The sequence below is a fragment of the Ictalurus punctatus genome, chromosome 10 (assembly GCF_001660625.3).
Source record: "Ictalurus punctatus breed USDA103 chromosome 10, Coco_2.0, whole genome shotgun sequence".
Classification (NCBI taxonomy): Eukaryota; Metazoa; Chordata; class Actinopteri; order Siluriformes; family Ictaluridae; genus Ictalurus; species Ictalurus punctatus.
In genome coordinates this window covers 21,563,434-21,585,934 of record NC_030425.2, presented here as the reverse complement: position 1 = coordinate 21,585,934, position 22,501 = coordinate 21,563,434, and the positions used below count along the sequence as shown (strand labels likewise).

The window sequence follows — 22,501 nt, the reverse complement described above, 5'->3', positions numbered from 1 at the left end:
ATGGATGAAATCATACCGATGCTCCTTTGAGAAAGCACCTGTTACAGAGTTCCTTTTAGCCTGAGACTCTCAGGGAGTACAGTGTCACACTGCAGAATGGATATAAAATGTTAATGACTGCTCAGAGTCACTTGATTACACTTTCACTAAAGAAAAACAGACTACCATTACTTTGTATACATTAATCACTATTTTGTACATTTAAATGTTCCCTGATACAACAGATGCTCATCAAGTTCATCGAGTGCTAGTCCATTTATACAGCATCAAATATGTGTTTACCTGTTGGATTAAAACAAAATGCAAAATTAAAAATGTACAATAATTGTTGATGTATTTATAATCTTAACTCTTTATTTATTTTTTTATTTAATTCATAAACATCTGCACTTTAAATCAACAGAGTTTTGGCCATACTTACATACGGTCATAATCTGTTCCCTCCATTAGTCTTCAGGGGGGAAAAATGCAGATTAGAGGATGGAAAAATGATTCATATATTTGAAAACAATCCTTAAATACAAGAGAAAATCTCCTTTCTGTCAGTCTTCCTCTGTCTCCTGCTTTCCCTCTCTTCTGTTCTGCCAGAAAGTGTCACTTTTTCGATCTGTTCTTCCTTCAGCTCAATTGGCGCTTCAGCCAGAGCTTCAGGTTTCAGCACCATCATTTGAGCATGTGCCAGCTGGCAGGCATACCAAGTGAATGGCTTGAGGGCATTATTGTGCTTGTCATAACTGACATTCCATGTGACTTGCAGACTTGTGAGCGCAGCAGTTATAAGTATGAATACTATGAAACTCAGTGTCATCTCAGTGTCATGTTAATATCACTGTAACATGTCTCACCAATAGCAGTTTGCTTCTTTTTAGTTCACAAGGAAAGGATTCAATCAAAAACATGCTATACACATTTACTGTTTAATGACAATAAAATAAAGCTATTTTTTTAATGTTCAAATAAAGCTTAGATTACTTAATTGTGATAACCTTATTCCCTGAAAATCTTTTCTGTTTTTTTGCAAGTCCAAAAATGTAATTTATTAGCAAATACTTTACTTAGGCAAGAGCAAAACTAAAGCACAGTATCTGAATCTGAATTGTCATGAATACCTGAGAATGTTTTTTTGTTATTTGTCAGACATATCCTACTATCCCATTACAGGATATTACTTTGTACAATGTCCTTGAGCATACTCCTTTCCGTACACGAGTGCCAGAAGGTCTCCTGCAGCTGTCATAAAACAAAAACTCTCCAACAGTACACAATCAGGCCCTTCACTAACACACATAATCATCTCTCTCCTGTCTGAGCTCTGTCTGCAACAGTGGAAACCTGAGTGGAAGCAGTGAAAGGACTAGTGCAGGCTCCCCACAAAGCCTTTTAATTCTGTCAGTGTCACCCCCAGTGGAACAATAACTTCCTCTTATATTATTGATACCTTGGGGAGCGGCGCTCACTCAGCGGCGTGGGGCTCAGTTGGCAGCAAGAATATTAAATGAGAAACTTTACTCTCCCTGTATTTTCCCTAACTTCCAGAAGCTTGCACTTATAATATGGACAAACCTGACTTGGAGTGTGAAAAAGGTGTATTGTTGTAGTATTTAGTAATCTGTAACCTACAATCCAACTCAGGGACCAAAAAGATGTTTTTAAAAAAGAAAAGCTCCTAGATGTTCACTGGACATCTACACTTTTAGAAAAAGGGTTTCTCAAGTATCCTTTGGATAGTTAATAGTTCTAGCTTCTGCCTACCTGAAAGGAAAACCCTCTATTTTATGCTTCTACATAGAAACTTTAAAAGTTCACTTTTATCAGGTACACCATAGATCACTTTGTAGATTATGGATTGCAGCCAATCTGTTGGGCTCAGACACCTCTATTCTGTCCATTGCTGGAAAGGAACTACCATAGAACAACCACTGATCAAATAATATTTTGGTGGTGGACCATTAACAGCAGAACCAACCAGGATAAGAAACACAAATTGAACATGGAAAAAATAGTCTCTATCTAGTAAATAGTCTCTAACGCTACTTCACGGGGAACCAACAAGGTAGGTGTGTTTCATAAAGTGGCATGTAAGATATTTGTACCAAAAATTAGTACACGCTAAAATGCAATATCAGTGGCACTGCTGTGGTCTACCATAGTGGTCGTTTTATGGTGATAAAATGCACCTATATGGATAAAGGGGCCACTAAACAAGAGTCAGGCAGACCAGAACTTGTTCCAATAACAATGTCTTTTAGGTGGCATGGTGGTGCACCAGATCCTACTGTCACCATAGTTCAATCCTGAGTTTGGAATACTGTCTGTAAGGAGTCTTGCATGTTCGTGCCATGGTGGTTTGGGTTTCCTTCAGGTTCTCTGTTTTTTTTTCATCTCCTAAAAACATGCTGGTTACACTAAACCACCTCTAGGTGTGAAGTTAGTACACAAGCAATGTTTTGTTCACTTCAGGAAATTACTGGTGACATTAATTTATTTACCAATTAATTCTTTAGATTGATTAAAAGCACTATTCATCTGAAATGTATTGTTATATTCATCAGGTGTATGTTAATGAAGCTTTGTCATTTAGAAGTGGGTGGCACTTTAATTACTAATATACAGTAATGTGCAAAAGTCTTAAGAACCCTATTTATTAATTTTTTTAGTACAAACTTTGTTACAGATTTTTATTTGATGACTTCTACATTATCAAGTGAGCACAAAAAACATTTTAGATTCCCAAACATTAGTTTTCTAGCACAAAATTTAAATGTTACAGAAAAATGTTTGTATGTCATTAAAGAAAGCAGCATATTACATGTAAGACACCACTTTTCAGACAATAAACACAATGAAGGCTGCTGGATTTTGCTGCAAAAATATGAAGCAAGCGCGACAGTCAAATTCTCCAGAAGAACCGTGTCTGGTTCTGCAAGATGCTCAATAAAACTTACAGCTCATTTCCTTATATAACTGTGCAAACTGTAGCGTAGACTGCAATTTTTTTTATTTTATTTGATTTTTTTTTTGTCACACCAAATATTGACTTTATTTCATTTACTACTGTTTACTGCCCTTTATGGTATTATTTTTTAAAAGTACAAACATTTAATTTAATTTTTGGGACGGCATCTTTGCTCTACAGCATTTCTGATTAAGACTTTAGAAAAGAAATTCACTGCGCTCTAATGTGTATGTGACTAATAAAGCCGCCTCCTTCTTCTTCTCCTCATCCCCCCCCCCCCCTCTCCTTCTCCTCATCCCCCCCCATCTCCTTCTCCTCATCCCCCCCCCTTCTTCTTCTCCTCCCCCCCTTCTTCTTCTCACCCCCCCCCCCTTCTTCTTCTTCTTCTTCTTCACCTTCTTCTTCTCCCCACCCTCCTTCTTCTTCGTCTTCTCCCTATCCTTCTTCTTCTTCTTCTCCTTCTTCTTTTTCTTCTCCTCATCCTCCTTCTAAAACACATGATCGTGATCACAAGACTTGTCATGTGCCTCGGTGGCGGAATCCTAAACCCCCCCCCCCCCCCCCCCCCTTCTGGACAAGTCCGGAACTGCGTGTGTAGAAATTATTACTGTGAAGTGCGCATGTAACGAGTATGAGTATGGATCCACATTTTGGGGTGTTTTTGCACATTTTGCAGCACTCAAGTGCTGAATCCAAATCACTCTCTAAGACTTTGAATGATGCTCGACACAAACGAATATGTAAAACGCGCAAATAATTTGAAGGTAGACAAAAAAATAATTGGCTTACTTATTGTACTACTCCTACTATTTAGTACGTGAGTTACCATAGCGCCACAGAAAGCGGAAGAAGGAAGTGTAATATGCAAATATGTTACGTCACGGGGCGGAGCCAAAGAGAATCTTGCCGACAACATGGACTTGGTGTCAGTTTAGAGGAACTGAATAATACGAGCTGTTAGCCTGCTTTTAAATTATTTTATATTTTTTTACGAAACACATAGACTGTTGATATTTATAAAGATGTCCCGATGCCAGACGACTAGCTAACGTTTGAGAAATTGTTTTTTAAATAGTTATTTTGTTTTAAAGAGTGTAGTTCTACTGTGTTTGTTTACATCTAGGTGGCACTGAGATACATTTCCAGATGGAGTATTTATTAGTGGTTAAAATTTCCGCCCTGGTTGGCTTGTTGGTTCTTACTCTGTTTTTTGGGTTCATTCCTGTTCGGATGAAATTTTTCCGAGTAACGAGTGGAACAGGTAAGTTCATGATTTCATTCCTTGTGTTGAAATGAGCTCGTCTACAGCATGTGTTGAGCTGAGTATGGAAAGTATGTCCTGAACTGTGAATCAAATCTACACCAGTTGATCATCATTGTAATACACGATTATGTCTGCATGATCTTTGATCATTCTGAGTGCTTTACACATTGTTTATCAGTGGATAGATTAATGAAGGTTAGCAGAAAAACCCTTGCCTCTGTCTCTGGTCCATTGACTGCAATGAATCGATAATAGGGAAATTCCTTTCTAAACTTAAGTCAGTGCTTTTTGTTCTTGAATGGTCTCTTTATCTTGCAGACCTGCTTTGAGTCTTGTATTGACATTATAGACATAATCCACTCAGCACTCACCAGTCACATGATCATACTATGCTTATGAGTGCATTTCTTTCTCGGTTCACAAGAAACTTGTTTTTGTAGGTGTGAAAGGTCATGATCTGAAACAAATGTATGCTGAGTGATCTTTAAACCCTTTTTTTTTTTTTGGGGGGGGGGGGGGGGATTTCTACATAAACTGTAGGTTTGTGACAAAAAAAGCCCCACCTGTGGTCTTCATTGGCTGCTCGCTGACAGCGGTAGACCAACCACAACAGACTGGGGCATCTGACCAATCAGAGCAGAGTATGTTCTCTGAAAGGAGGAGTTTCGAATGAATCCTTAAGAACAAATTATTGAATGAGTCGTTTGTGACACTGGGGGGGTAATGCTGCAGTTTAAATTATGAGCACATTAAAGTGTTTTCAACCATGCATATGCTTAAATGGATTGTATGAGACCTTTAATACAACATTAGGTACGTTTCAAAACCATAATAGGTGAACTTTAAATATAGTCACAGGTGTAATGAGTGTGAATGAGGTAGGTTATTTCATCGATTGTAATTTTTTTTTCTTCCACAAAATGCATTTGGAGTAGAAAGTAAAAGTAGATGCACTAAGCACACTCTTTCCAATCAAATTACACATCGTTCATAATATGCCATTAATGAGACCTTGTGGTATAATGCATTGCTTATAGTTTCATAGTTTCTTCATCACACAGATTTTAGCCTCCCATTTAATATCATGACCTAGCATTAGTGCTTGCGTCTTTAGTTCACAGAATGCTTGCTTTAAACTTTCATTTTTGCTCTTTTGTTTTCCAGATATCATTACGTCCTCTTAGAAGTTTGATTATAAGTAACTAATGCAGGAGCAAAGACACACAGCTCCTTTATCACTCACTGAGTATCAGCAACTTTCCTAATCAATACCAGTGACTCTTGTTGTTTTGCATCTCTTTTCCAGAAACCCACAGGATAATAGTGAGTTTAATCAGCTGCTTTGCCGGAGGAGTGTTCCTCGCTGCCTGTCTCTTGGACATTATCCCAGATTATCTGTCTGATATAAGTGCACAACTACAAGACAGAGATGTGAGTTTGCTCAGGGTCAGCATGATCGTTGTTCCTATCAGGGACTGAAAAACACCCTATCCTGATTGAATGGAGAGTTCTGCTTTTTGGTCCTGTGTAACAGTTTTACAGAATAAATACACGTATAATTTGTCCATATCATTTTAATCAGGAAATCCAGTCATTTTGAATGATCTACCCAGCTGACAAAAAAGGTCCCCAGGACATCCCCTAAATGGCCTCTACGAGCATCCCCCAAACATCCATGTGTAGGGTCCCCTTGACGTCCTACGGATGTTGAAGGGGACATTCACAGGACGTCCAGCTGCCATTCGGGAAGCTTAGGGGACTTTCACTGAAATGAACACATTCAGTAATGTTATGCTTTACGTTATGATTCTGACGTCCTCGGAATGTCTGCCAGTGAACGTTATGAACCGGACCAAATGCGGACCTAAGTGGATGTTCGCAACATCCGGGGGACGTACCCTGTTTGCTGGGTATAACATCTGAATGGTGTTTGAAGCCGATATTAAGTGATTACAAAATTGACCAAATGTTGTTTTCCTCATACAAAGTGTCAACTCTTTTATATCTTTCTATGCAAGTTACAGGGAAAAAAAAAACCATAGTGTGTATTTAAAAAGTTAAATTAAATTAAAAGTAAATTCCTCACTTATAGTATGACAAACAGAATGAGTAGCCTATATTGATTAAGGCAAAAGTCAGTTTCTGTCCATTTTATCAAAACGGAGTATTGGTTTTTGTAATGTCATTTTTTAAACAAATATAAAAAACTAGCTTTTGAGTTAGCCATCAAAAATTCTGTATTTGTTTATTTACCAACTACTTGCTTGACAGGACACAAAGTTCATACTTACAGCAGTAACTGTCTTTAGTCTTTTACATAATTTATTTATATATTCATAATGTGTATAGTAAATAAAATACAATAAACACACTACATAAAATATATGTATTCGAGCAACGTACAGTAAAATAATTTCATAGTAAAGAACATAAGAAGAAGGTTAAACCCCAAACGAATTCTTCTAATCTCACTAGATCGACTATCCTCTGGCCGAGTTCATCATAGCATGTGGCTTCTTCATCGTTCTCATCCTCGAGAGGCTGGTCATCAGCTGTAATGGACAAGGGAATGAGGAATCGGCTCCTCTGCTCCCTTCTGCAGGTCACAGCCACTCTCACACACACCGTCCTGTAAACGACGTGGAGAGTAGCGGCCACCATGTCCACGTGGACCTGCAGGCGCATTCATCCTTCCGCTCGTTCATGCTCTTCCTGTCTCTTTCGCTGCACTCTGTGTTCGAGGGTTTGGCCATCGGCTTGCAAACGACTGACACTAAGGTAAAGATTTTGTACTGAGTGCTGATTTTTATTTTATTTTTTTACAGCAGGTGTCAAATATGTATGAGTCCTGCATGGCCAGGGAGGTGCACAAAAAGAGTTCAACACTTATGTATTTCAAATACATTCCTGTATGTCATGTCATGATAGTTTATATTCTGGACAAGTTATTCCAAAATATAAGACCCACTGAAAATTTGCCCCAAAATCCTGTGTTTTAATGTACCATTCTTTAATTTTAGAAAATAGAGTATTTTGGTTGAGCAAGAAATCCATTAGATGAGATGTTTAATAATGAAATCTTCTAAGGCTGTGTGTGTGGTTTTTATTTTATATATTCTAGTTTTTTTCCCTCTAGCAAGATCCTGACATTTTTGTACTAGCATGAGAATATATTTTCGATGCAGACACCACATTCTGACACTTTGGTGAACACTGGACTGCTTGCCTTATCTTTGACTTTGGAATCAGAAATTCAAGAGACCGAGTCGCTTGTGTAAGACCGATATGTCCACTGACACTCAGCTTTCCACTTGTGTTCACTTGCCCTCTGAGCTGCAATCTGATTAGTTGGGTGATAAACAAGAGCTTGAGCTGAATTTCTTTCAACGTTATGAAGCGCTCAGCTCTGAACAAAAAATAATAATAATTGCAATCCACCTTGTAGCTGATTTTTAAGAATAACGTGTAAAATATGTACTGATGAGGGCAGCATGCTTGTTTAGCGGTTAGCACATTTGCCTCACACCTGCAGGGTTGAGGGTTAGAATTTTGCCTCCGCCTTGTTTGTGTGGAGCTTGCATGTTCTCCTTGTGCTTCAGGGGTTTCCTCTGGGGACTCCAGTTTTCTTCAACAGTCCAAAGACATGCATTGTAGGCTGATTGGCATCTCTAAATTGTCCGTAGTGTGTGATTATGACCTTTGATAGATTGGCACACCATCTAGGGTGACCCCTGCCTAGTGCCCGAGTTCTCTGGGATAGATCCTGTGTAGGATAAGCAGTATGGAAGATGGACATGTGCTGATGATTAGGGTAAAAACACTAAACACACTAATTCACTTTATTCGTAGGCTTTACGTACTGCTGTGATGATCATTTCTCTTTTGCTGTAGGATTTTCAGTGTCATTGTGTGGCAAGCTTCCGGAGCCTAGATAATCAAACTGACATGTTATATACTGACATATTGCAATGCGGCGATTGCACAAAGTAAAAGGATGGTATTTGACTAGGTACACAGATTTACAGCAGTTTTATTTACGATTTTATTATTCATCACCATAAAAAAAAAAACTTGCTTTTAAGTTTTCAACCCTAAAATTGGCAAATTGGCATAGCTAACAAAATAGGAACTCGTATAAGCATTGAATGGTGCTGGCTTGATGTATATTTTCTGTTCAACAGCATGTAACCATAGTTACTGCTCCACACTCTTTAAAAAAAAAAAAAAAAAAAAAAAAAAAAAAATCTTGTATTGACCTGTGGTAATTCAGGAACTTGTTGGGTGAAGTAAAAGCGTTTCACTCTTGCAGCTTGTTCCTGTGCCTGATGTGTATTTTTACCCTGCTTGTCTTTTTGTCAGGTATTTTGTAGCAGTACCACTCATGTCACGTTACATCGGTTGCTGAAAAGGCAAACATGCTTATCTTAATTTTTTTTTCTCCTCTAAGGTATTGGAGATCTGCATCGCCATTTGGATCCACAAGAGCATCATCGTCTTCAGCCTCTCGATAAAGCTGATCCAGAGCGCCATCCGGCCCATGTGGCTCATCATCTACATCCTTGTTTTTTCAGTAATGTCGCCACTGGGTATCGCTATTGGCATCGGGGTGAGTGAAGCTCAGCTACAGATGGGGGCGTTAGTCCAGGCTGTGTTGGAAGGCCTGGCAGCAGGAACATTCGTTTACATCACATTTCTGGAGATCCTCCCTCACGAGCTCAACTCTCCGGGACGACAGCTCCTCAAAGTGCTCTTCATCTTAATCGGCTTCTCTCTCATGGCCTTTCTGTGCTTCATGGACTAAGAAACGTACGAGGGATTTCACAGGGATTTATATGGGACATTTAGGACTTCATTTTTAACTGACTAACAAATTTAAGATTTATATTTTATTATTTTCATTATTTCCAATGCACTGATATTTGGAAATAGACCTGCTTTAACTTGAGCTGTGTATGTTACAGTAACACGGTAAGCAAGAGCTATACAAATGTGCACACTCAGCAGTTATATTGAAAAAGGAAGGATTTAATTATTCGTTTTTATCAAACGTCATTTAAATGTCAACCGACTTTTCAGGATTTGAGTCCGATGTTTCTAAGTTTCATACACCGAACCGTTTTTACTTCCACTTCAGGATTTTATTTTATCATCTATTTGAAAAGTAGGTCTTAAAAACCTAAAGAGATTCAAGATGATTTTAATTACTTTCAAGTATTATTTCTTTTAATTGTCCATCAGACATTTTTGGGCCGATTACTGGTTATTGCACTATTCATGCAAAATATTTTGATTGTGAAACATTACAGGAATATGACATCCCTGCGTTCCAAACCTGAAAAGGCCACCTTGGTAGGCAGCTTTTTTTCAACAGTATTTGCAGTCATGACATAAAATGTGTCCCATTTGGACAGCAGCACAAGAATAACTGACTTAATCTATAAGGTTTTGGACATTTTGCACAAAAATGTGTTCTACGAAAGTTGGAAAAAGATGGTGGACAGGCCAATTTAGCATCATGATAATATAATACACAGTTCTATGTGATCATGTAAGGAATAAGACACAATGGGGTATTTGGGGGGAGGTGTGATGTGGCCCAATGTGTAGCATTAAAGTTCCGACCCCGAAGACGATTATTTTTTCAGTAACATCAAATGTTTTTTTTCTTTCTTCTTCCACCTCAGCAATTTGACATCGCTAACAATTTTCTATATGTTAAAGGATGACGTGTTGTACTTTTTATTCGTTTAAACTTTACTGACATTTAATGTTGTGGTACGTCCCTGAAACACCTTAGTTCCTGTTCCCCTTCCCGTACCCTTTTTAAATCTTTTCTTTTCCTTTTGATGTTAATAAGACAGAAAAACAGCTTGTCATGATGCTGAGAAAATTCTCAATCCTAAACACTGTCCCGTGTTGGAAAACTTAGAGTAACAGCTTTATATCTGAAAGCACTGACACTGGGTACTCCTTACTAAAAGCTAAATAAACATCTCCATTGAGAAAACGTCACTATATCAACAATTATACATGTTTTTGTAATCTGGTTATGTGCAGCATCCATGATACAAGTCCTTGTGTTAGTTGTTACTATCGAAATAATAACAAATTATAACATTATTAGAATGACATTTATATTAATGAATATAACCCCCTGATTTGCCTCGAAGCCAAAAAGATTCAGAGCTGCTGTTATAGAATTTTAATCAACACCGTCTGACAAATCTGAATCGAGATTTCATCAGCGCTGTGCTGATGAGAATAAGAATATATATATATATATATATATATATATATATATATATATATATATATATATATATATATATATATATATAATATAAATATATATATATATATATATATATATATATATATATATATATAATATATATATATATATATATATATAATACTGACACATATTTACTGACAATGTTTGTGCAAATACCCGAGGGTTAGAATAACTGATGTGTTTTTATAAATTTGATCAAGAACTTGAATTCTGCTTCATAAGAACACTGTTAAGACTGAATAGTTTGATGCTCTTTAAGTTGTAGCTTTAAGCTGTTTATATTGTGCTGTTGTATTAAGTCCATTGAGTTCAGAATCTCAAGGTGAGAAACAGACAAGACTGTTAAGGTGTAAAAGGTTGCTGTAAACCTGTTGCTATATCACTGAGGTGATAGATGGGAAATGTTTTTGTGCCAAACATGATCAATAAATCCACTGTGGTGAGAGATGTGGCGAGTGAATGTATTTCTTTTGAACACACTGTGTATAAAATAAATAAATAAATATATATATATATATATATTTTTTTTAAAAAGGTGCCCAGAAATATCATAGAATAGACACGGAAAGGCTTTTCACACTGCACCTAAGCCTGGGTTTATTAAAAAGAATAAGAAAGGGGGGCAGTGGTGGCTTGGCAGTTAAGGTTCTGGGTTGCTGCTTGGAAGGTCAGGGATTCGGGCCCTGGCACTGCTGGGTTGCCACTCTTGGGCCCTTGAGCAAGGCCCTTAACCATCTCTGCTCCAGGGGTGCTGTATCATGGCTGACCATGTGCTCTGACCCCAGCTTCCTGGCTTACTGGGGTATACAAAGAAAAGAATTTCACTGTGCTGTAATGTATATGTGACAAATAAAGACTCATTATTATTATTATTATTATTATTATTATTATTATCGTCGTTCGTCGCTCTAACCCCCAGGTAGAGGAACATTTCACACTTGTAGTTTAGAAGTGGAGTTAGCACTGATTTTACCCAGGCTTATGAAGCCAATGTGCCGAGGCAGCGTTAACCCTGCATTGTGGTGCCAAACATGTACAGTGTGAAACGATGTGGTGTTCGAATGTTATGGCTAGATCACCCAATCAGAAATTGAACAGTGTGTGCCTCATGGTCATTGACATCACAAATATGCAAATAAGAACGTTAACCCAGGGTTTAGGAATGTACAATGTGAAACGTCAGATTATTTATATCCAGGGTTAATTGTTAACCCCGGGTAAAGTATGAGCAGTATGAAACGTGAAAAGACATAACCCAAGTTAACTATTTCAAGTGTTAAAAGTCTTAGAGTGACACACCAAATCTGTCAGCATTGAGACATCACCACTCCGATGACTAGGTGGCAGTGTTGGGTTTAAAGTGCTGAGTCACTGTTCCTGATTGGGACTGAGGTCTCATTACTGACTCCAGTCTAAAATAATTAAATGAGCATCTCTTCTTTTCAGTAGTTCAGCATTAAGAATATGCAACCAACTGTATTCACTATTGTTGCCTAGTCTTCTCTGAATTTGTGAGGTGGTCTAACAGATGGGATCCAAAATCTGTAAGATGCATTCACTGAGTGTATTTATGAGTTACAATAATATTTATGGTAGTCTTGATCCATATTTGGAATCTGAAAGTCATACAAGATTTCACAAGGAACACAAACAAGCCAGTATACCTGGAGTTGCTGGTATATTAGGTCTGGCCATGTTGTGTGTAGGTGCTCTCTGTAGGTATATCATTACTGATTGTAGCGCATCCGTCGCTATACACAATTCGTAGGCCACCCTCTACTCAACACAATAATGTAAAGAGACCACCACTGTCCATTTATTATATACATGGACACTGATATGATAAGGAGTGTTGTATCAGGCACAGCAGTGTTGATGGAGGTTTTAAACCACTGTGTATTGTATACAGTGGTTGACAAGATGAATCACGAAGAACAGGGGCTATACATGGAAGAAAAAAAACAACAAAAAAACTTTAGAAGATGGCTTAGGACTACAATTTCTATGATGTCTTTAGTTTTGAGTTTTGCACTCAAGTCCATCAGTGAACAGTGGAGATGTTCAAAACAGACTTCATGTGAAAACTCTAATGAATTTCCTGCTTACACAATTGCACTATTTGACCATGTGGTACACAGCTATAGAAGGGAATTATTTAAAATCGTTCTATCCAGTGTCATACAGATGAGGATGTTCTGAAAAAAAAAAAGTTCCCTTCTGAGTCTGGTTCCTCTCAAGGTTTCTTCCTCATATCATCTCAGGGAGTTTTTCCTTGCCACCGTCACCTCTAGCTTGCTTATTAAGGATGTATTCATATATTTAAGATTTATACCTTGAATGTATTTATTTCTGTAAAGATGCTTTGTTCAAAGTGCTAGACAAATAAAATGGAAGTGAATTGAATTGAATATCCGGCAGCAGGAAGTAAACAGATGTGTTACTTGAGATCTGAGGTATTTCTGTTGAAATGACCTATAACTCACTGTTCTGTCTCAGCCTGAAAAATGAAACAATGAACAATGAGGATGACGCATAAAATCATGCATATACAGGTCAAGGGTTTCAGCTCAGTCCAATCATATTTACTCAGAATGGTAAATGGCTGACAGGCGTGGAACCCAATGTGGTCTTCTAATGTTGTAGCCCATCCACTTCAAGGTTTAGCAAGGTGTGTGTTCGGAGCTGCTTTTCTGCTCACGACATCTGTAAAGAGTGGTTATTTGAGTTACCATAGCCCTCTTGTCTTGTCACACACACACACACACACACACACACACACACACACACACACACACACACACACACACACACACACACACACACACACACACACACACACACACACACACACACACACACACACACACACACCATTCTGTGTAAAGTCTAAAGACTGTTGTGCATGAAAATCCAAGGATATCAGCAGCACATCTGGCATCAACAACCATGCCATGGTCAAAGTCACTAAGATCCCATTTTCCCCCATTCTGATGTTTGATATGAAGATTAACTGAAACTCTGGACCTGTATCTGCATGATATTATTCATTGCAGAGCTGCCACATGATTGGACAATTGCATGAACGTACAGGTATACAGGCGTTCTTACTAACATGACCTGAGTGTATATTATTGGCTTCAAAGAGATTAATTTTCAGCTACTGTAACCATGCACACATGGTTTAGTATGTAAATTAAATAAAGCATATCACGCATATCTTTTCAGCCCAGCCCCTCTGTAGCCCCCTTCACTGAGTGCCCCAACATCCCCCAGCCCATCTCTGCCTCATTTCTCACTCTGGATAGAAAGGGCTTTGTGCTTCCTTCTGGCTAAGGTAAGACATGGTGTCTTTTACCTGTGACTCTCAGATCCAAGATTTGTACTGCTAATATTGACATTGTTCATAAAATGGCAGAGTGTATGCTGAAGAGAACTGGTTTTCCTGGTGCCACATGTCTTTCTGGTGTTTATATGGCAATATCTACTGATATACTGAACTAGCTATGTTAGTTTATTATGAAAAGCTGAGAGATACCCACATTGTGTTTACTAGTATATTAATTCGTATAGTGGACAGTATCTCTGCCTGTCACACAGAAAACCACAGGGACAGACTTAGTGATGTAGGGATCACTAATGTACATCCCTTTATCTATCAGTCATATTTATGCCACCATGACACTTAATAAAAGTGTCTATTTAATGGGATTTTTTAGTGGTATGATGTCTGTGTCTGAATTACTGTGCTACACTAAGCACTATACTACTCTACTGTTGTGGAAGCATCAAAGAAACTTAAATTGAGGAAATGGAGTTCCTATACCTGAGGTTATAGGAAGGTAGGAGAAAACTGGAGAACCCGGATGAAACCCACGCACCATGACGAGAACAGGAGACCAGGTTGTTGCCAGGGGTTGCTTGTACAACGTAAAGATAGCTTTTTTTGGTTTGTTAGCAAAACTACTAGTGGAACTACATATCTTCTGAGTTTCTTTGTTGATCTTCTCTCGACCTTCGCTCTGGGATTTGTTGCACGATCCCTGGGATTTGAACTTGCAGCACTCTGCCACTGGTACCTCTTCCCCAGTAAATGGAATTAAATTGAAAAATCTTTCAATCTTAAATCTTTTCTGTCTTCAGTGTTTAAGTAACTGCTGAAAGATCTGGAGATTATGGCTTCCGTAAGTTCACATGTACCACATATCTATTCCTATTTGCATCATTTCATATTTATTTTATTATTATTACTTTTTATACTCATTGCTACTGTTTTTGTGTGAGCTCTGCATAATCTTGTGATATCACAAAGAACCTCAAATCTTGGGCTAGCAGACATGGGATCTTGTTTTTTTACACAATAAAGTAGCACTTTGTCTCTCTGTTTTGGTGAAATAGACTGGAACATTCCGCATGGTCTCAGAGGATGAGCAGACAATGCGCTCCAAGCTTGAGCATCTGACTGTGAAGGATCATGGGCCAGTGTTTGGGCCATGTCAGAAGCTACCTGATCACACAGTACAGAAGGTATTCACAATATTAAAGTGACACGGAATCCAACCCAAGACCTGTTCAATCATTTGTTGTGCTCGCTACTCAGAATCTCAGTCTAAGATTGACTATCCCTGATAGTACCATGTTGCTTTGCGCTGGATATGTCCAAATAGATGTCCAGATAGACAAATGTCCAAATGGATATGTCCAGTGAGGCATACATTATGCAAACATTATGCAAAAGAATACCAACATCTAAAATAACAAAGTTGGGAAAATACAAAAAACTATGTTAGACTCCCAGAACACATTACTGTCTTTAATTTATTTTTAGTCCATCACAGCAGGATGCTGCTCTGATTCTCAATATGTGGCGCCAGAACAGCGTGATTTTAAAGTGGGTAACCTCTCTAAATTGGCTGATGCCTCATTATATAAAATAGTTCTTGGCTCAAATGTCTTAACACTGTGTTAAATTCACATCACTTTCTCAGCATTTCTATTATTTTTAGAAAATGATGTAGTACCTGGAAACTAAGAAATGCATGTGCTAAATGGTATATTTTGAAAGGGAACCTTTCATATCTCCCTGCAGCGCTCGCCTGGTTTCCCACTGAAGCAGGGGGACAAACCCCACAAAACAGGGTTGAGCCTGGCCAGTACCTGGATGGGAGACCTCCTGGGGAAAACTAAGGTTGCTGCTGGAGGTGGTATTAGTGAGGCAAGTCTAATGTCCCAGTATAGTGACGGGGACACTATACTGTAAAAACAGCACCGTCTTTCGGATGAGACGTTAAACCGAGGTCCTGACTCTCTGTGGTCATTAAAAATCCCAGGACACTTCGATGTAAAAGAGTAGGGGTATAACCCCGGTGTCCTGGCGAAATTCCCCCACTGGCCCTTCTATATCACCCCCTAATAATCCCTATCTCTGAACTGGCTGCATCACTCTCTCCTCTCCACTAATAGCTGGTGTGTGGTGGGTGTTCTGGTGCACTATGGCTGTCATCACATCATCCAGGTGGATGCTACACACAAGTGGTTGAGGAGATTTCCCCCCGTACAATGTAAAGTGCTTTGAGTGCCAAGAAAAGCGCTATATAAATCTAAGGAATTAATTATTATTAGTATTATTACTGTAAAATAAACTGAGAATATGAAACTATAAATATTGTAACTCCAGTACTGAAATCTCATTCATGTCTTCCTGGGACAAGTGCGAGTTAGTTTACTAGTTAGTTAGTAGCGGTTAACTGTTACTAATTTGGGATGGCAGTTGGATACAGGGGCATTTTTAATGTGAAGAAAGGTGCTGAAAGGTACTTATGCAATTTTAGAAGAATATTTTGCATAAAAACATTATTATTAATAATAATAGTGATAATAATATTAATAACAACAACAACAATAGTAGTAATAATAATAAAAATTACATAGTACCTTTCATACATTGAACACTTTGTTTACACTGTGAAGTAAAAACTGGAAAAAAAAAAAGAAACAAATAGTACTCGAAAATAAAATAGTAAAATAGATAACTAAAAATGATGAAATAAATAACAGCAATGACAGAAGCAATTAAATAACAGCAATATAAAATTATATCATCAAAATTGTGCCAAATTAGAATAAAAGTACAATAATCATAATATCATCCAAGTAATGTAAATACTAGCGTGCCAGTAAAAGTAAGGCATAAAAACCAGTCATTATTCTACATATATTATTTTAATTTACATGATAATGGGTACTTTGAGACAAAGTTTTTCTTACTTGTTCACGGTTTCAACTGTAGTCTCTCGGTTTCTTCAGAATTTTCACACATATCCTGAGAATAGACAAGAAATTCAAGCGAAAAATATTATGATAAACATGGAAGAATAATGTGGCAGCTATTAATAAAAAATGATAATCGTTCATGATTTAAAACAACAATGACAACAGGAAATGAAAGACTTCTGAAGAAGATGAATCGCTCATTCTTTTATTAGTAATGGCAAGAACATGGTAAAGTGCACTGTCTGACTTCTTTGCTAACAGGCAAAGGACGAGCTGAATGAGACAGTGGAGAAGAGAATGTCTGCAGTAAAGGAGCTGAGAGCCCTGATCTGCAAGAAGGCCGAGGATAAGGACGACGTGTCCATGGGTGTGAAGGAGAAATTTGGGGACAAACCAGATTCTCTGCTCCTGAGGTTCATCCGTGCGCGCAAGTTTGACGTGGACAGGGCATATGAGCTCATGAAGGGTGGTTGAACAATTTCCTGGGTCTCTCATATCTGACCTCATTGTCATTGTGATTTACTTACAGCACACCACTGCTTTTGTGTAACAGACTGTGCTGTTCTACTCTGTATCTCTGAGCCTTGTTTACCAAAAAAAATCAGGATTTATCTTAATTGGGCTTTTGCAGAAACATTCACAGAGGCTCTTTGTGTGCAAATAGGTCACATTTATTTTCCCACAAATCTGGAACAGTAACCAAGCAGACAAGATAGGCTTTGATACCCCGCACTTTTATACACATCAGATGCTCTGCATAAGCATGAGAGAAATGAGAATGTGAATGTACACTTGCTAGTGAGGTTAATTGGTCCATTCCAGAGGATGTGCAAAGAACAAAACAAACAAGGGCAATGGATTTATTGTTTCTTTTCACCAGGTTATGTGCGTTTTCGACGTGATTACCCCGAGCTGTTTGAGAATTTGACCCCTGAAGCAGTGCGCAGTACCATCGAGGCTGGCTATCCACAAATACTCAGCACCCGTGACAAGGACGGCCGTGTGGTTCTCCTTTTCAACATAGAGAACTGGGATTTGGAAGAGGTCACCTTTGATGAAGTATGTGTCCGAAACTCTAATTACACTCAAAACACAGATCCAGTCAAGGGATGGCTAAGCCCGTCCTGTCTTTCAGAGATAAAAAAAAAATCAATATAAGGATTCGTTCTTGGCAGTTACTTTCCTGTTAAAACTATTTTAAAGATTATTTTGGAGTGCAACAGCACCATCAATGGTCGAAGGAAAAAAACAGAATGTCAAGATAAAGTGATGCTGATTTCTTTCTAGCCCAGACTTTAGATTCATGCAGCCTGTCAGTGACAGTCATGTGGGATTTACACAGAGTAAAACGTACCATGGATCTAGATTTGATCTCTAGTTGGGCAGATATTTTCCAGCCATTGTTGCCACATCTGTCACATGTCATGGGCAGTAATCAGTCCATACAGGAATTGGTTGAGGTTTTTTTTGTGATTGTCTTTCAAAAATCTGCGATTTGAGAGGTTTTTTTTTTGTGCTTTTTTTTTGCGGAAAACTACATGAATTTGGTGAACTTGCATTTGCATGAAATCGTTCTGCGCGGTCTTTCGCAGTGATGTTTATTGGTAAATGAGACCTTTTAGCCGTACTCGTGTTCAGTGCACGTGAACCGACGAGGGCTTTGGCTGAATGTGCGTTGTGATGACATCATACGATCTGTCTTGGCCCAAATCTGAGGTAAATTTGAAACATTGCAGCTCCTCCGAATATTTCAGTGCTTGCTTGATTTTGCATTCATTTATCCGATTGCAAAATTCTGGAGGGACTCAGTAATTAAGAAGGCGCAAATGCGGGTGAAATGAACATAGTATTATTTAAAATTTATTATTTACTCTCTCATCCTATTTTTCCTCAAAATTACTTTGGAGGAGAAATGGAAGGAAGGGTGGAAGAAAGGAAGGTAGGTAGGTAGGTCGGTCGGTCAGTCCCATTATTATGCCATCTATAAGGTCTTGTGATATAAAGCATTGCTCAACTCTAATAGTTTCATTGTCCATAATCCCATGACTTCCTGGCATTTTGTGGACTAAAAAAAATATAATTTCTCCTTCTGAGTGCTAAAATTGAACACAATGCCAAAATAGTCCCTACTTAACACAAAGGCTTCTTTGGCTTGCTAACACAGAACAGCTGTAAATGTCATTAAAGGTCTATGTATACCCTGTGGTGCTATGTGGCAACGCTAATGTTCTAATATAACCTGGTCTATGGCTTTTCTATCATTCATGACAGACTCTGCGGGCATACTGTGTCATCCTGGAGAAACTTCTGGAAAATGAGGAGACTCAGATCAACGGCTTTGTACTCATTGAAAACTTTAAGGGCTTTACTATGCAGCATGCAGCTGGCATCAAACACACCGAGTTGAAAAAGATGGTGGACATGCTGCAGGTAATAAACACATGTACAGGATGTTCAGCATGTCGACGTGAGCATGAAACTTCTTAAGAATATATGTATCTATGTATAGTACGTCCTGTCTAGAACTTTGCAGCCTCTTTTTTTTTAATATATATATATATAGGACTCATTTCCTGCACGCTTCAAGGCTGTGCATGTGATCCACCAGCCTTGGTACTTCACAACCACATACAATGTGGCCAAATCCTTCATGAAGAGCAAACTGCTGGAGAGGGTGAGTGAACCAGAGTGAAGTGAAGTCATGTGATTTCAAAAGTAGGAAAAGAGAAACTTTGTAATGATCTGTACTAGCACTTATACTTACTCCAACCCTTGTGTTGAGTTGTGTCCAGGTCTTGATTTAAGAGGAGACACACTGTGGGTGTCCACTTAAAAAAAAAACTGAGATTCTCCTTTTTCATGCACTTGAAATTCATATTATGTGATCACTTAAAATGTCTATTATTAGTAAACAAACATCCCAGCGAACATTTTATATTAGTATAAAATCCTACTGTTTTGGGACATTTTAGCCCAAACCTCTACGAAACCCTTTTCCAAAATGTTCGAATAGGATCATGTTCACCATGCTGAAGGAAATGTTGGCATCAGGATGGATCGGGCAGGTCTGGAGAGCAGAAGGGGTCCGAAGGGAAGGGAAGGAGACAGGGAAGGGAGGTAGGAATAAAGGGAGGAAGGAAGGAAGGAAGGGAGGAAGGAGTGAGTGAGAGAGAGAGAGAGTGAGAGAGAGAAAGAGAGAGAGGGGGAGTGAGTGAGTGAGTGAGAGTGAGTGAGTGAGAGTGAGTGATCAGATAGACAGAGAGAGACAACAAGGTCTTTTACTGCTGCACATGATGAAACAGAAAGGCCATCCAGAGTAACTATGTAATCAGAAAGCTTGCTTTTAGCTGCATGTGGTCCTAGTACAAGTACTTCTGTCTTGTCAGAATTAAGTAAAAGGAAGTTAATAAGCATCCAGTGCTTTACACATTCCTCAACTTTATTAAGCTGCTGTCTGTCATCTGGCTTTGCTGAAACATACAGCTGTGTATCATCAGCATACCAGTGGAGGCTAATACCATGTTTACGAGTAATTTGACCCAGAGGTAGCATAAAGAAAAGAGAAGTGGGCCTAAAACAGAACCTTGTGGAACACCAAACTTTACCTCAGTATGCATGGAGAAGTCACCATTTACATCTACGAACTGATAACAATCAGTCAAATAAGATCTGAGCCAGGAAAGGGCCGTTCCCTTAACACCAACATTTTCTAGTCTATCAAGGAGAATAGTATGATAAATGGCATTAAAATGGTATTAGGTATGAGCATAGCTGCTGTGCTACAACCTTTTCTAAGATCTTGGAGATAAAGGAGAGATTTATAGTTGGACAATTGCCAAGGATCAAGCTCAGGACTTTTAATCAGGGGTTTTATAACTGCTAGTTTAAATGATTTAGGAACATAGGCAGTGATGAGGGAAGAATGCATTTTTTTTTTTTTTTTAGAAGGGGTTTGATTACTTCTGGAATAATCTGTTTGAAGAAAAATGTAGGCAAGGGATCTAGTATACAAGTTGATGATTTTGATGAAGAAATTAATGAAATTAGTTTGGTCTCTCGAAGGGGAGTAAAACATTCTAATCATTGGTCTGATATTACTGTATTATCATCTACAGGGTTAGTTATAAGACCACCTGCTTTTCAATTAATAGTCTGAATTTTTTGTCTAAAACTTTTAATTTTGCCAGTGAAAAAAAAAATCATGAAATCATCACTGCTATATAATGATTGCATGCATGTTTCTGTTGTGTTCTTATTCCTAGTTAATTTTGCTACAGTATTAAATAAGTATCTAGGATTATTTTTGTTATCTTCAATTAAGGTGGAGAGATAGACTGATCTAGCAGCACGAAGAGATTTTCTATAGTTCATGAGGCTCTCCCGCCATGCTGTTTGAAATACTACCACTGTTTTGATGCCAAATTACGTTCTAATTGTCGAGTGGTATAACGATCAGGTGTATCTGATCGTTATACCAGGGTGCTAGCTTTTTCTCTCTAATTATTTTTCTTTTAAGTGGAACTACCTTATGTAGCAAAACGTTGACTAAGCATTTGGTCACCCGCTCAAGTTCGTTGGGGTCAGATGGTGATCCAGTCATAGTTGATAAGGTTATTGATAAAACTCTAATCTAATCTAAGATCTAATATTTAACAGTCTTAGCTTCAGATCAAAGGGGCTGGCTGTGCATTCACTATAATCTAATTTGATGTAAATTAGGTTCCTAAAACAAACTTTCTGAATATTTCTACATTTTTGTTTAGCTCAGGGAATAGACGCAGTCTCGATATTTGGAGCCTAGGTGACGACTCAGTGCAGCTAACAGAGGGTCGGTTTAGCCTGCTTGTCTGCACCCTGGCCTTGACTCTGTATTGTCACCGATTAATTAGGCCTGTTCTGAGATTATGTGCTATGCTGCAAGAAATGAGATTATCACCTTCCCGAGTGGGATGGATACCATCCATCGATAGGTCTCCGTATAAGTTGTTACTATAGAAGGTATTAGAACGAGTGAATTAATATAAACCTGTGACAGCTTTCATTACTCTCACAGCAGCTGTGATTAATTGAAAATGATCACACCTTTTTGACCAATCAGAATCGAAACGTGAGATGCAGGAATTTACACGTTTCATCCTTAGAAGCCGTCAAATATATTACTGAGCATTCTGATAATGCTTTCTATTCGCTGCATTCTATTAACTGGGAAGCTCTTCTGACTGGTAAATTCCACATAAATTGAGATGCTTGACCTTGCTTCCTGTTGTGAAATTAAAAGGTGCAAGGTTATTTCCAGAGCAATTTAATGACATTTGAGTTAATCTTGCTAGGTGAGAAAAACCAGGACTCAGGGTTTGTCACAGTTAATGAACCATTTCATAGAAATAATCATTTTAATCTCATCTTTACCTCATGCTCAGGTTTTTGTTCACGGTGACGATTTGGATGCTTTCTTTCGAGACTTCAGCGCTGAAATCCTCCCTCCAGACTTCAATGGGAAAGGGCCGAACTGTGATGGCAAAGAGACAGCAGTCAAGCTGTTTGGCTCTGAAGACACAGCTCTTTAAATGACTCAAGGATCAGATGCCCTTTAGGCAACATGAAAGTCCCAGCCCTAATAAAATAAAATGAAATAATAAAAGCCCTAATAGAATAAAATAAAACTAGTCTCTGCTGTACCATCATGTATGGGAAGTGCTTGAGAACTTTTGATCCT

General features: G+C 38.3%; 2 protein-coding genes across 3 annotated transcripts; both read left to right on the top strand.

The window, feature by feature from the left end:
- Positions 1-3,834: 3,834 nt before the first annotated feature.
- slc39a1 (solute carrier family 39 member 1) lies at positions 3,835-10,528 on the top strand. Its single transcript, XM_047158005.1, has 4 exons — positions 3,835-4,217; positions 5,527-5,651; positions 6,696-6,998; positions 8,668-10,528. The coding sequence occupies exons 1-4, from the start codon at positions 4,103-4,105 to the stop codon at positions 9,019-9,021; spliced, it is 897 nt and encodes a 298-aa protein (XP_047013961.1). The 5' UTR covers positions 3,835-4,102; the 3' UTR covers positions 9,022-10,528.
- Positions 10,529-13,267: 2,739 nt separating this feature from the next.
- Positions 13,268-22,496, top strand: rlbp1a (retinaldehyde binding protein 1a). 2 transcript variants are annotated; one of them, XM_053683184.1, is made up of 7 exons: positions 13,268-14,696; positions 14,911-15,039; positions 17,047-17,251; positions 17,666-17,844; positions 19,057-19,215; positions 19,349-19,459; positions 22,206-22,496. In XM_053683184.1, the coding sequence occupies exons 1-7, from the start codon at positions 14,688-14,690 to the stop codon at positions 22,350-22,352; spliced, it is 939 nt and encodes a 312-aa protein (XP_053539159.1). In that variant the 5' UTR covers positions 13,268-14,687; the 3' UTR covers positions 22,353-22,496. The 2 variants fall into 2 exon arrangements, with proteins under 2 accessions (XP_053539159.1, XP_053539160.1); XM_053683185.1 differs by having other exon boundaries at positions 13,268-15,039.
- The last annotated feature ends 5 nt before the right edge of the window (positions 22,497-22,501 follow it).

Excerpts from the sequence above, each read along its gene's own strand:
- rlbp1a (XM_053683184.1), top strand. Across the intron at positions 15,040-17,046 it reads CTGATCACACAGTACAGAAG|GCAAAGGACGAGCTGAATGA; the intron begins GTATTCACAATA and ends CTTTGCTAACAG. Across the intron at positions 19,460-22,205 it reads AGAGCAAACTGCTGGAGAGG|GTTTTTGTTCACGGTGACGA; the intron begins GTGAGTGAACCA and ends CCTCATGCTCAG.
- slc39a1 (XM_047158005.1), top strand. The coding sequence starts at position 4,103 with ATGGAGTATTTATTAGTGGTTAAAATTTCCGCCCTGGTTGGCTTGTTG. Across the intron at positions 4,218-5,526 it reads CCGAGTAACGAGTGGAACAG|AAACCCACAGGATAATAGTG; the intron begins GTAAGTTCATGA and ends TCTCTTTTCCAG. Across the intron at positions 5,652-6,695 it reads CACAACTACAAGACAGAGAT|ATCGACTATCCTCTGGCCGA; the intron begins GTGAGTTTGCTC and ends TAATCTCACTAG.